Below are 14400 nucleotides of genomic sequence, written 5' to 3' on the forward strand. Positions count from 1 at the left end.
ATCCTGTTCGCGCTACGCAAACCGTAACCGACTGTACTGTGCTCGTGTATAATTTAAGGTAAATATTTATCACACAAAAATTAATGTATTCGTTATAATTTTCATTAACCACTTTATTAACAATACACATGTTTATATTACACGCCCTAATTGAAAAAACACAATTATATAACAAACGGAGAATAATTTGGATCAAAATAAACAGTTCTTAATAGCGAAGAGGAAATAAAGCATTATGCATAATATGTAGTTGGGCAAATCCCATAAATATAAATAGGAAATATAAATAAATAACCGGGAAGCGTTGGATAGGGACAATACGAGTTACATTCCAACAGTTTGTGGTTTGTAACCGCAATGTGATCGACATTTTTGAGTTTATCCAAGCTGTCCATAATTAAATACTGATGAATTTTTCTTAGCGATGTTTTAAAAATAATTTCACTAATAAATATGGTGATAATAAAATCCTATCTTTAATCAGCTATCCTTTCTTATTCTACCTATCTTATATTAAGTATTTTATGGGCTTATGGCTCTTTCACCAAAAAGATTTGATAAGCGTACGCAATATACCTAGGTAGGCTTCCGTCGGCATAGGCCATAGGTACAGTAGAAAATATACCTGTATATAAGCTGACAGAAAACATGGTTTTCATCTTATCCTATTTATGTAGGTATATAATTTATTATACAATTATCCAAACAATATTTAGAATACAGATTATCTCGTAATTTGTTCGATATGGATTTCTAAACCGTGAACCGGATTTGCACTCTGTACCTATGCAGATTGGGTCAACTTGATTTTCTTGAAAGAAGTTTCGGGCGGAACTAGGGCCAATGGCTAATCTAGTATCTAATCATAACTATATAATAATCCAATATACCTAGAAAAACAAGTATTTAGGATCTAATATAAAATACCTATAACTTTTTACTTCCTTACCTAGGTATAGGACCAAAAATATTCTGCGGAAAAGAGAACAAAATAGTGTACTACTAATTGATTATTATTATACTAAAAATAATCCAGCCCAAAAATAAAAGGTTTATTTCCGTTTAGAGCCCCGAGCATACCTACCTCGGTCAATTGAACAATACTCATCGATTGAATTTAAACGACTATCAGAGTTTCGTAAAATAACACGTTTTTGAAATTGCGTGTCTAAAAGTTAAACTAGAAATATGTACCTAGGTATATATCACTCTCACTTCCCACGACTGGATAGAACATTAAGTGCCAGTAAATTAATGTAGGTATAACTTTATGCACAGGTATTTCACTAAATACGCCTTATGTCATAGAAATTTAGGTATATGTAGTATCATAATATTGCAAGAATTTCATAACGAACGAACATTAAAGGGCTTAAACTTCAATGAAAACTAAATTAAAATCTGAGTACCTATCTGCTTTTCAAACAAAGCCCCACAAAATTTGCTAGAATATATTTTACAATAGGAACACTATATTATTAAAGTTGCACTGCTAAACATAAAACGAGGATGTTTTAAAATTGAATACGAAAATATTGTTTCGATTTGAGGTTTTACTGTTTCCATAATATTCGTTCGTCTTAATGTGACCATTTCAATTTTACCAAGTCGATCCAAAACTAATTTCATATTCGATTGAAGTACCAAACTTAAAGTTAATCATTACGCTATACAAATATAAAATTTTCAGACAGGATAACGACCGCGACTGTCTATTTACTATCAAAGTGATTTTCGCGCATGTCGGATGCATTCAAAGGATAAAGTTAATTGCATACGCCCAGAAATACTTTCACCGTATTATATATTTTATCCGAGCTACAAGCCAATGCTGTTTGAATACTGAATTTCAATGGGAACGCCTTACTAGGAAGCGGTTTTCCTTTGCAGTCCTGCACTCTATATCAAGTACAGAGAATCAACACAGATATCAATGAGCGGCATCCTTAGCGGTGGACCGCTCTTACGTATGAATACCTCCACAATATTAATATTATCGCCGAGTTATATCCCATTCATACGTACGAAATACCTTATTTATCGTTTATTTATTTAGCAGTTTATTTAGTGAGCGTTCCAAGGATGAAAATTATATTTTTGCAAGAGCCGTGGGCGCTAATTCTATCCTATTATTTTAATAAGTGGCTTAAGCCCATTCTAATATTAATTTATTATTTTCATCGTTCCTTTATATTATAGTCAGGCTATTTTTATGCATGGAGGCGTATCTTAAAAATATGATAAACATTTTGAGCCATAAGTTTTAATATTTTCACATTTGTTAAAGCAAACAGCCGAAATTTATATTTTAAAATATAAAAAAGTGATACAAATCTAATTAAAACGTTAATTGGCCTCATGTAACCTTGTACTCGCTAAAATATTAACAATAAAACATTTTTGTTTTGTCTTTGTAAAAACTCTAACTTTTTACTGTAATACTACTTACCTACATCAAAAATACTTTAAAAAATAGGTGCATATTTTATGAAAAGACTTGGCATTTAATTAAATATGGCATATATTTATAACAAAAAGTTAATCGCAAATATTTATTAAAATGAATTAAAACGAAAAACCTACCACTGTACCACACTTTCAAGTGCAGAATGCATATGAAATAGGAATTTAATTTCTAGATGATGCTAATAACTGAAAACTATTTTGTACTATGTAAGTAATAATAAATGATATACCTACACATCATATTTACATCAATAACTCATAGAGGTCTCTTTAATTTTGTAGAATGAAAAAACCACACCCGTATGTACCTATATTATGTACCTAGATATAGAAATTAAAGGTAACATAGTAAATTAAAAAAACATACTTTTAGCTTTTAGTTCTAGCATCTTATGAAAACCAAATATTTGTTAATAATTATGAAATAAATAAATGAAAGAACAATTAATCCAGCACTTTACAACAAATTAAAAACCCACCTACGCAAGACATCAGTGATCAGATAGATAATAAAAAATAAACAGATTCCATTAAAATAACAAATTTGTTTTACTTTGTGGTTTAACTCATTTATATACTCAGTGAGCAATTTGAGCAATTTTTATTTATTACTAGCGGTCCGCCCCGGCTTCGCCCGTGGTACATATTCACGTTTTCTCTACATAAGAATTAAGAACCATCCTCGTACTTCAAGGAATATAATAAAAAAAAGAATTAAAGAAATCGGTTCAGTTCAGCTGTTCTAAAGTTATGCGCTTACCAACACATTTTGGGATTCATTTTTATATTATAGATAGATTGAAATTATTGAGATGCAGCCTTTTTCTTTGAAAGCCTATGGACTATGGAGGGTTGTCGCAGTAAGAATCACAGGGCTATTCTTTGGCATTTCATGATATTATAAACAGTTACATATTCCATAAGATTAAATTGTAATGTGTTGTAATACTGACATGATTTTGAAAGAACAACTATGAAGCTCCTTGCCGGTTCTTCTCCATAATATACTGCTTTCCGAATCGGTGGTAATTTTTTTTAAATATGCTTCGTATGACGATTCAAAAGTACTTCTAGAAGAAGTCTATTTGAATAAATAAATGTTTGAGTTTGAGTGTGAGTTTTGTAAGATTATTTTTAAAACCTTTTAACCAACTGCAACTGTAATGCAATGTAAGCTTAGAATGTAAATAGTAAGTACTGTGTATGTGTAATGTAACTTAGCAATAAATGATTTATTTTATTTATTATAAATATAAAATTAATAAGTGGCTCTCATCGTGATAAACAGATATTTATAACAATGATAGACCCACTTAAGTAGGTACTTAAACTATTGTAAGCAAATAAATAAATTCCATTACGTAGGTAGGTTTTCATATAATTTTCTTCAATATGGAATGAATGTGAAGAACCAAATAGATTTAATTCACTGCATACCTAAATACCTAGTAGAGTAAAACTTTTTACCCCGCTTTTGTTTATACAATATATTAATATACCTAATTATTATTTTAAAATAAATATAAACGAATGATGTATTTGTATTAATACTATAGTATTAATATAAAGAGAACCTCTAAAAGCTTTGTATACAAAGCTTTTAGAGGTTCTCTTTATACTATACATATTATATACATAGATATCTGTACGTACCAACTTATTAATTTAATAAAATAACTACCGTATTGCTTAAATTTTAATACGAAAAAGTGCAATAAAATACGGTAAAATATTATATTTACTTATTGTTAAAACGTATAATTGTTTTTAATTAATCTTCTCAAATGAAACTGCACATTATTTCATATAGAGATAAGTATAAAAGGAACTAAAAATAACTTTAAACTATTATATTTTTTTAATATATTATCTTTTTAATTCTAGAAATGGAAAAACCACGTTTAAGTACTGTTATAAATTTAATTGAAATTTTTAAACAACGTAGGCATGTACGGTGAATTGAGTCAGCTTCAAAACGTAGCTAGGTAGGTACCTACGTAGTTTGTAAAATATAGTCACGATATTGTCTAATATTATGAAGTAATTAGTTGTAGGTATACCACCTTCAAGTCCAATAAGATGCAATTTATATATTTGATTTGTTATGTATATTTATATAGGTATATAATAAGTAGCCATAAATCTTTAAAATGGTGTCCGGTAAACACCGTAGCTAGCAGCGCGCCGACGGCGACTGATTATCTACCACAGCGATAAAAACTAAGGGCTAAATTGAATTCTTATGTCAAAGGTTTTCAAAATTTATTATACCTACTCCTGATATTGATATAAACTTTATTGAGACCACTTGCGTTAATGGGAATTCACAACTATTAATCAAAATATACATTTCGAATGTCACTTTGGCGGGTCCCGAAATTTATGGAATTCTTAAGTGCGACTTCATATTTGTATCTGCCGCTTTATTTTTGGAGATTAAAGTGTTAAAGTAAACTGTACGTGGAATAAGATATAATTAGTCAAATTGTAAATTCCTTCTTCAAATTTATATCGATTTCATTGTGTTGTTTTCTACAATTCTTAGAGTAATATAATTTTGTTTTCTCTTCAAACTAAAATTTTATACCTAGCTAATTAACAAACGAACGATGACCATGCCCTTTAAAAGATTTCAACGATAACCTATTTCCTATATTCTATCTTTTTATTACCTATTATCAAAAGCTAAAACATAGGTAACAACATCACATATTATTATGTAGGTATTTGCAAAAAAAAAATCCACATTCATTAAAACCTATCCACGTTGAATTTAACAAAATTAATTTATTTTAAATATAATTTTAATTGAAAGATGTGAAGTAACAATAAATAAACTATGTAAATATAATAACACATGTGTTGTATTAATTATATCTATAAAGAATATTTATTATTTATAACAAATTCCTAACGGTCATTATGAATAAACGTTGTCATTACTCGTTACTGAATTGTAGAGCGCGCGTTTTTATAAAAAAAAACATCTGATTCGACTTAATATTATCAAAACGAATTCATTAATTTATAAATACAGTACTTAGTACATTCATTATCAAGTAATTCAATAAAATCTAATAAAGCACATTTATTATATTAAGGAATGTTATCAAACTACTTGCTGAGTTCAAAATATTCCCATATTGAACCTTAACAAACATTAATTCACTAAAACCTTAATGAAACTAAATTATAAAGAGTAGGTACCTATTGTAAATGCTTATTACCTACTTTATTTTTTCTGACAACTTAATTTGCTATTTATCATTACAATATTTTTTTATTTATATTAAACCAACACCAAGCTAATAAATAATACCTACTACATAATGTCTTTTATAGGTAAATGTATAACAAATTTTATACCTCTATGAAAAATTAATAAAAGCAGAACCTATGATAAATTGTGTTGCTTTAGGTACTTTCATGAAAAATCATAAAGCATGAAACTTACAGTTACTTTAAAAGTAATTTCGACAATTTCGCGCGTAAACGTAAACATAAACAAAATACGTACCCAGTGCATCGCTCCCCTCTCTTCGTACACTCCCATCTGGGGGTCAATTTTTCCGTTTTGTATTTTCGAACGTATGGGCCTCTGCCCCACTACACTGCGGCACTCACACGCGGTGCATACTCGTGCGCTACGCGTCGCGTTCGACGGGCGACTGTCGCGGCGTCAGCTTCGAGCCGACGCGGTGGGAAGGAAGGCCGAGCCCCGCCCAGCCCCGCCCCCGACACCGCGGGCACGCGAACGAAAAAAAGAATTTTTCTTTTTTATGAAACTTGCTATTGAATTTTTTGTCGCGACTTTTTTCATTTGCAATATTGCAACGAATTGCGCTCGAGTGGCTCTCTGAAAATGTTTTCGACAAGTGATATGTTGAATGCTGTTTTGTAATGTATCGATCGCGACGTGTAAGCTTATTTAAATACCTACGTAGAGAAATGGAGGCAAAAGTCTCAATTTAAAACAATAAAAAATATTTCATAAAAATATTTTACGTTCGTATTTGTATTAAAAAGGAATCATTTCGAACATTATGTAATGAAGTTATAATGTACCTATTGTTTTTCATTTTTCACAGCTGGGGTGAAATTTAACAAGATGTAGAATTTTTATTCACTAGACTTGAATTTCTATCATACTTATATAATCAAAGGTATAATTGTATGCTAATTATCAATAAAACACAATTATAATACCTATTGATTGACTTTTATTTTTAAAAATAAAACCTTTATTAACCATTAGCCAAACAATTATTTATTAATTCACGGAGAAATAGTTTTACAACCGCGTCTTGCAGCTGTGCAACCTGAAAATAAAACATCATCATCAATTATCAAGACATTTAAATAAAATAATGTAAAATTAGTGTTACTTTTGATTTCGCATATTATTACAACTAGCGCCATCTAGTTGTCGCGGTAGAAACTACGATTCCGATAGCTCTATCGCTCTACCAAACTTTACTAAGGCCGTTCAGGCACGGGCGACTGAATGTGAACATATTTATTTTCATACTAAAATTTAGTGTTAATTTTAATATATAAAAAATATATAATTTACTAGATTTCCGCCCGCGGCTTCGCCCGCGCAGTCAAAGAAAAACCCGCATAGTTCACGTTCCCGTGGGATTTCCGGGATTGCGTCATTTTCCCGGGACAAAAAAGTAGCCTTCCTAGTAGTAGTCCTTTCTCGGGTATCAAAATATCTCCATACCAAATTTCATGAAAATTGGTACCGATGAGACCGGGATATGACTTTGGGTACCTACATATATGTACTTGCTATTTACATATTATTTTTTATCGTTGCCCCACCTAGAGCCCATGGCTAGCTACGACCATGCCTGTTTACGAGTCAGATTCTCAAAGGCTCACACTCAGCTCATAATCGATTGATAAGAGGATCTAAAAGTCGGTAGGTACTTACTTCAAGCGAGCGAATTATATGAGTAAGAAATACATAGGTATTACCATCCCAAACATAGATATGCGCTCTTGTAGTACTATACGGGTAGAATGCCTTCTCTGTGCCCGTCATGTTCTCCTCGTGAGGCAGCAACCAGCATCGAGTCCAGGGGCAGCTCATGAGGCAGTATTTAGCGCAGTCCTCGTTAGGCAGCCGGTCTGTTTTGTAGTGCAACCATCCGAACCATTCCGCAGTCACCTATAATATTTTAGATATATCTAAAACCAAAAATTCATAATCTCATAAAACCTTTATAATCTAATAAGAACTTATAAGATCATCAATTCCGTATTCTAATAGTTCTCTTTAACATCAATGAACATCATCAGCTAGTTAATCCATACTAATATTATAAATGCGAAAGTAACTCTGTCTGTCTGTTACTCAATCACGCCTAAACTACTGAACCAATTTTCATGAAATTTGGTATGGAGATATTTTGATACCCGAGAAAGGACATAGGCTACTTTTTATCCCGGGAAAATGACGCAATCCCGGAAATCCCACGGGAACGGGAGCAATGCGGGTTATTCTTTGACTGCGCGGGCGAAGCCGCGGGCAGAAATCTAGTTAATTATATAGGAACATCACTATACCCTATAGTAAGGCCGACTGATTTGTAAAACGAAGTGTTGCTAAGTAATTCCTAACTTTTGTACCTGTACTACGAAACAGATAGGTACCTACATACGCAACGACAGGATCACAGAAGTAAACTACGCACACAACGATACGACGCACGACACAGACGAATGACACTTGGCAGTAATATTACAGAATATTCGCTCACTATTGCACACCTTCTTTATTGATAACGATCAGATTAAAAAACATAACCTACATATCTTCTACGCGACCTAAACGATACAATATAGATTTAGATCTGTAGATCATCTAATAAAAACTTACCTATTACATTATTAGGTACCATGAGTTTATTGGGTCCATGCTAGAACATAGGTACTAAAATATTCTACCGACGATCGCTATATCTGCTTAATAGGTATTAAGTCTATCTACAGTCTATCATCAGCCTATCATCCAAATATAGATAATACTAGGTTTACGCCCGCGGTTTCCCCCGCGAAGTCAAAGAAAAACCCGCATAGCTGTTGAACTATGCGGGGCCCACGGGAACGGGAACTATGATAGTTCCCGTTCCCGTGGGATTTCTGGGATTGCGTCATTTTCCCGGGACAAAAAAGTATCCTTCCTAGTAGTAGTCCTTTCTCGGGTATCAAAAATATCTCCATACCAAATTTCATGAAAATTGGTACAGTAGTTTAGGCGTGATTGAGTAACTGACAGACAGACAGAGTTACTTTCGCATTTATAATATTAGTAGGGATTTAACCCACGTAAAAATGATAGTAGAAAGGTAATAAGACAAGTGATAATTCTGCGTTAAAAACAACCGACTTCAAACTTGCACTTGCAACATTTACAAATACAGACAAAATGCTCATAAAATAAAAACTACTGGGCCTATCCGAATAAAATTTTTATGGGACCAATTCGACACCATCCCGCATCGAACAAAAAAAGAATCACGTAAATCGGTTCAGAAACCTCGGAGTAATCGGTGTACATACCTACATAAAAAAAAAACATACCGGCCGAATTGATAACCTCCTCCTTTTTTTTGAAGTCGATTAATAAAAACGCTTGACTTCAATTTACGATAGTTGCTAAAAAAATCTAGATATACTTTTTAATTTTATCTTCATATTAAAAGTCGAATGCACGTGGGCATATACGATACCCACGTGCATTCCTTGCATACAGACCTTGATATATATTATCGATACACTGTTGGTAGTAGACGTTTTCCTTTCAAGTTTGAAACTTTACATACAATGCTAACAACCTCAATGTAAGGCCACCCTCCAGGTAGGTACTTAGGTACTATAAGGATCAAAAAAAGGCTCTAACTATGTCCAGTTTGGTTTATTTATAAATAAGGTTTACTTATAAATATTTCAAACTAGCTTTCCACGCGCTTTTCCGTTCCTTTGGGATTTCCCGGATAAACCTATGCTACGTCGTTTCGATGTAGGTTTAAGGGACATACACTTCTCTGGCAAAAAAAACAATTTTGAAATAATGGTTGTCAGCAAGCCGCTCTTTTACAGTCATATAATTTTTTATACCTGACTAGCATCATAGTTCCACTTGACCATAGGATTATATTCCACCCATCGGCTTCTGCCGATCATGTAATACGTATTCTCGAAATATTTATTTCCAAAAGCATCTGTCCCCACCAGCTTGCCTTCCTATAAATACATTAAAATTAATAAGACCGGTCAAGTGCTCGAATGGAATCGTGCTTTTTGAATAATACATTTTTCTCGTAACTAAGTAGGTATGTCCTTACCCCACAACAGAAAAGGGATTCGTAATTCATGTAAATACTTGAATTAACATTGTTTTTTTTACATTTATTAACTCAAAATGCATGATTAAACCAATTTAATTAATCAAACACTAAAAGTTAATTGCAATACTATAGGATTTATTTCTGTTCGTCGCTTTCTTTCTGTCTCTTTTTAAAATTTATACCTAATGTTAAAAAAATGAAAATAGTCGGTTAGTGTTTAAGTTTAAAAATGTTTAGTTCAATTTTTATATTTCAATTAATAAAATATATCAAACTATAGAAACTCCTGAAATCGAAATTCCAGTTTCTCAATCTTACCTCATAACTAAATTAAAAAAAAGTCGTCACTCTTATAGCAAGCCTATACCATATAGGATCTAGGGGACCTTGAGATTTATGTGTCCTAATTTTGCAGAAAGAGAGTGATTTATTGTCTCAAGTTGTCAAAGGTCTTGGCGATAAAAATATCAGGAAAAGTTGATGCAAATAATAGAGGAAAGAAAAGAGAAGGATAAGAAAAAGGATGTGGGAGTTTTCCCGCTCATCGAATGAAACACGGAAGCATTCACATGCTACTATTCCATTCGAATGTATTTTGTGCTGCGGTACCTACCTCTCCTGCCCCGGTGAGTGCTGACCCATTTCTTGCCAAAGCATGGACTCCCAAATGCAGAAATTTCCTATATGATAATTTCTTTAGTCTAATACTATAATATACATAATACAATGAGTTATTGATACTTACTTTCAGTGTATCGTGCCTCCATAGTTTCCCTAAAGACTTAATAGGGCCCCCATTCTTGACTATTATTTTAACGAACCGAGCCCATTTGTCTAAAGCTAAATAGTTTAATACCATTTTGTATAATTAGTTTGGTTTCTTACGTTATTATGTACTTGATTGTGTGTTTACAGACATGAGTTACAATTTTAGACATATTAGGTACATACAAATTTTGATTGATTTTAACATATTTTTTTCGATGTCAAATTAAAAGAGCTAATTTGTAAGTTTGTAAAACCTCCACCGGTATAGAAGTAGGTAGGTATATTCTCTATACCTCTGACCAAACAAACAAACTTGAATAGTTGCATTTCTAGACTTTTAAGAGCTTTTATTTTATATTGTCCAATGATTATATCTACGACTAAACTAGATATCATAAAACATACAAAATAAATTTCTTTACTCATGCATACATTTTTAATTGAAGAATTGATTGAGATGTCGACGTTAATTCTGGGGAGTTTAAACTTTAAATGTACAAATAAATAAAACAAATTTTAAATAAAAGCAACGTTTTATTTTACCGGTCACTTAAAATGTCACAGCCAAATGGTAGAACAGAAATTTATAATTTTACATATTATAATGTACTAATGTGTAGTTACCGGAATGAATGAGTACAAGGTGAGTACAATTAATTTGATATCTGTCGATTCATATTATAATTCTGTAATTCGAAATAAATTTTGGAATATATTCAAAAGACCAGCACATTTTATCAATTTTAATTATTCGTTGGGAATCAAGTCGTTATTTCGTTTAAAATTCCATACATTATACACTTATAAGATTATATACAGGAATAACAACAACCCATAGTATACCATACTTTTACTTTTAAGTAAAAAGGGTGTGTCCTTACAGAATTAAATGACGTCACTGCTACTAAATACAAACGGATAAAATCCCGTGTACATATGTTACTATTTTTAACAGTTACCGCGAAAGTACATATCACAAAAATAAAGTACTACTCAATCTACTAACAATACTAATATTGTGGCTTTATCGTGGAGTGCATCTTACATACGGCTACTGACACTGCCACTGACTGACACTAATTTAAATACGACAATCCATTTATAAAAATCTTTACCATATTCCATTTCGATTAATGTACGAAGTTGTATGAAGTTTTTTTGGTAGTTGTGCTTCGTTACTAGATTGTTCTATTACATTCAATTCTATACAGTGCAATTCAACGGATTCACAATACGTATATCTGTAGTACACTATATGGAACCACCAAAGAACGATGTTCACACCTAAACCTTAAATGTGTATTCTGACCTTTCATTTGACCCACTACAAACTTCAAACGATGATGCAGAGTGCTTCTTTAGCCATATAAAAAGCTACATCAATAGGGGGGCTATTTTTCAATCCTTGGTTAAAATTTATTTGTCGAAAAACATTGTAAACAACCATTTCGAAGTGTTATCCATCGCAAATTGACAAAGAGAATATTTTTAGATTGTTGCATAGTATTTTATTGGTCGGATAAGGTATAGATAACAAAAGATTGAAAAATCGCCCCTAAATCAAACAAATTCTCAATTCACTTTAAAGCCGTATAAATGTTATAAGTAATTGAATCACTGATTTAGAAAATGCATGACTATCATATAGGTATAAACACCATACCTTACAAAAACCTCGAATGAGTAGGTCCTAGTAACTTCTGCTTAATCAGACAATAGATAACTTTCAGTAACCGAGTGTACCTATTATATCTAAATAACAACTTCGTAATTGAACTGCTACTGTTTTTCGAAGGAAATGAACACCATTTAGGTCCTAACGCTGACCCTTTTAACCTAGCATACTACTTATGTAATAACTAATGATACTACGGGATACATCGTCTAGAAGCATTCATATTCCGTACATATTACAGATGAAATGACATTTGTTTTCAGTATCGAAGACTGTATTTATCCCGCAATTCTTAGTGTACTATAAACAACTAGACTCACCAATCGCCTGTTAGAGCTAGCGCGCAAGAGCAACTTTTGTCTCCTCAACTATTTTGTCTCTCCCATTAACTCTATAGGGAGTTGCGTCGCTACGTGCGCGCACTTTCTTTCTAGCCCATAGAGTTGATGGGAGAGACAAAATAGTTGCGGAGACAAAAGTTGCTCTTGCGCGCTAGCTCTTAAACAATTGTCAAAAAATGTCCGACCAGCGATGTTTAAAACAACGGTGAAATAAACACGGTATTTCGTGGCAGTATTGTTCAGTCTCTTGTATCGCTCATCAGAAAACTCTGCCTAATACGCGCAAAAGCAGAGTTTTTCTTCGGACAATTTTTTGTCAAAATTGTGAGTGTACTCGTTTATTGTATGTCTATGCTCGTTATATGTAAATTCAATAGAGAACGGGTAGACTATCATCCAAAGACCAAAATTCAGCGAAAAGTTTAGAATTTTTAACTATTGCTATTTTGTTACCTTTTTAAACAACATACATAATATATTATACTTATTTCTTAAAGGATTTGTACAGGAATAATTAAGTATTTGAAGTAAATTAAGTACATTTGTCTATATAAGAGCGATAGATTGCACCTTTACTTATTGAAGACATCAAAGGTATTTTGTTTTCGACTTTCGTTGTCGTTTTTCGTTCATTTCAATATTAATCCCTAATTTCACACGTGCGCTCACTATAAAACATCGAATTACTTTGAAAACATAAATATTTTTAAATAATTAAGAGTAAAATATAACGGATATGAAGCTTTCGTCGCTTATTTTTAAACACAAAATATAATATTTTAATAGAGAAAATAGTAAAGCACACAACACTATGGCATACGAATATATCGTCGAATTATCGAATTTTTATGATAATATTATATATTTTTTATAATTGTGATATATTATTACTATGTGACTTAAAATCTAACTTATATTGTACAATCAATAATTATAAAATAATATGTAATAACGTAACATATGATACAAAGAGTATCTTCATTAAACATAACATGTTTCTTATATGTACAGGCGAACATAGCAAATTCTTTGAAAATCTAAATAATACACATTCATCAAATATTGTATTAAATTATTACAAAAAAATAATAATATACATTAAAGTACTTCATCTACGTAAATTATAATTGATTTCTTGATATTTTTAAAAGAAACGCCCATCATAAGCTTTAATTCCCTTTCTGATATAGATTTGTATATGGCAATGTGTATTTTCAATAGTTCAGTAATAAATTACAACAAGCCAAACCAAAAACATTTTAAACTATTGGAAGTCAAATGTACTTCAAAAAATAAAGCTCAGCTATTAATCAGATCTAGAACTAAGAACAAAAATTTCATATCACAAACAAGAATTCTTATAAATAAATATTATCTACAAAAAACCCCTTATAAAGGTAAACTATATGAAAATAATATGGAAATATTGTTTGTATCTATGAATAAAATATGGCTGTATAACCTAACTATGTATTGTCATAGTATAAAGAGAACAAGTAGACCGTATCCCGACGTTTAGGAGCGCACGGTTCGCGAGGCGCAGGGCTGTCACTTGTTATAGTTTAAATCACTACATAGTTTAAAACAAAGTCGCTTTCTCTGTCTCTATATCCCTTTGTATGCTTAAATCTTGAAAACTATACGCAACAGATTTTGATGCGGATTTTTAAATAGTGATTCAAGAGGAAGAGTTTAGTATATAATTTATTAGGTTTTAGACAAAGCGGGCGAAGCCGCGGGCGGAAAGCTAGTAATTGTATAAACAAACACCGACCGCTTACTGCAATGGCAT

At 31.9% G+C, this 14400-nt stretch overlaps 2 protein-coding genes across 3 annotated transcripts in view; both read right to left on the minus strand.

The window, feature by feature from the left end:
- The window catches only part of LOC123705266 (protein apterous-like), a 55789-nt gene extending 49666 nt beyond the window's left edge, over nucleotides 1-6123 (minus strand). For both annotated transcript variants that reach the window (XM_045653976.1, XM_045653975.1), the window contains exon 1: nucleotides 5984-6123. In XM_045653976.1, coding sequence (XP_045509932.1) covers nucleotides 5984-6019 — 36 coding nt within the window. In that variant the 5' untranslated portion in view covers nucleotides 6020-6123. The remainder of the gene's footprint in view (nucleotides 1-5983) is intronic.
- A 611-nt stretch (nucleotides 6124-6734) lies between these two features.
- On the minus strand, nucleotides 6735-10752 carry LOC123705366 (probable NADH dehydrogenase [ubiquinone] 1 alpha subcomplex subunit 12). The gene is made up of 4 exons (XM_045654109.1): nucleotides 10570-10752; nucleotides 9595-9720; nucleotides 7450-7642; nucleotides 6735-6785 (listed from the first exon to the last, which is right to left on the minus strand). Exons 1-4 carry the CDS (start codon nucleotides 10681-10683, stop codon nucleotides 6742-6744), a joined length of 477 nt encoding a protein of 158 aa, XP_045510065.1. The 5' UTR covers nucleotides 10684-10752; the 3' UTR covers nucleotides 6735-6741.
- Between the last annotated feature and the right edge of the window lie 3648 nt (nucleotides 10753-14400).

The sequence above is a fragment of the Colias croceus genome, chromosome Z (genome assembly GCF_905220415.1).
Source record: "Colias croceus chromosome Z, ilColCroc2.1".
NCBI classification, from domain to species: domain Eukaryota; kingdom Metazoa; phylum Arthropoda; class Insecta; order Lepidoptera; family Pieridae; genus Colias; species Colias croceus.

Excerpts from the sequence above, each read along its gene's own strand:
- LOC123705366 (XM_045654109.1), bottom strand. The coding sequence starts at position 10,683 with ATGGTATTAAACTATTTAGCTTTAGACAAATGGGCTCGGTTCGTTAAA. Across the intron at positions 9,721-10,569 it reads GGAGGCACGATACACTGAAA|GAAGGCAAGCTGGTGGGGAC; the intron begins GTAAGTATCAAT and ends ATGTATTTATAG. Across the intron at positions 7,643-9,594 it reads GGAACTATGATGCTAGTCAG|GTGACTGCGGAATGGTTCGG; the intron begins GTATAAAAAATT and ends AAAATATTATAG.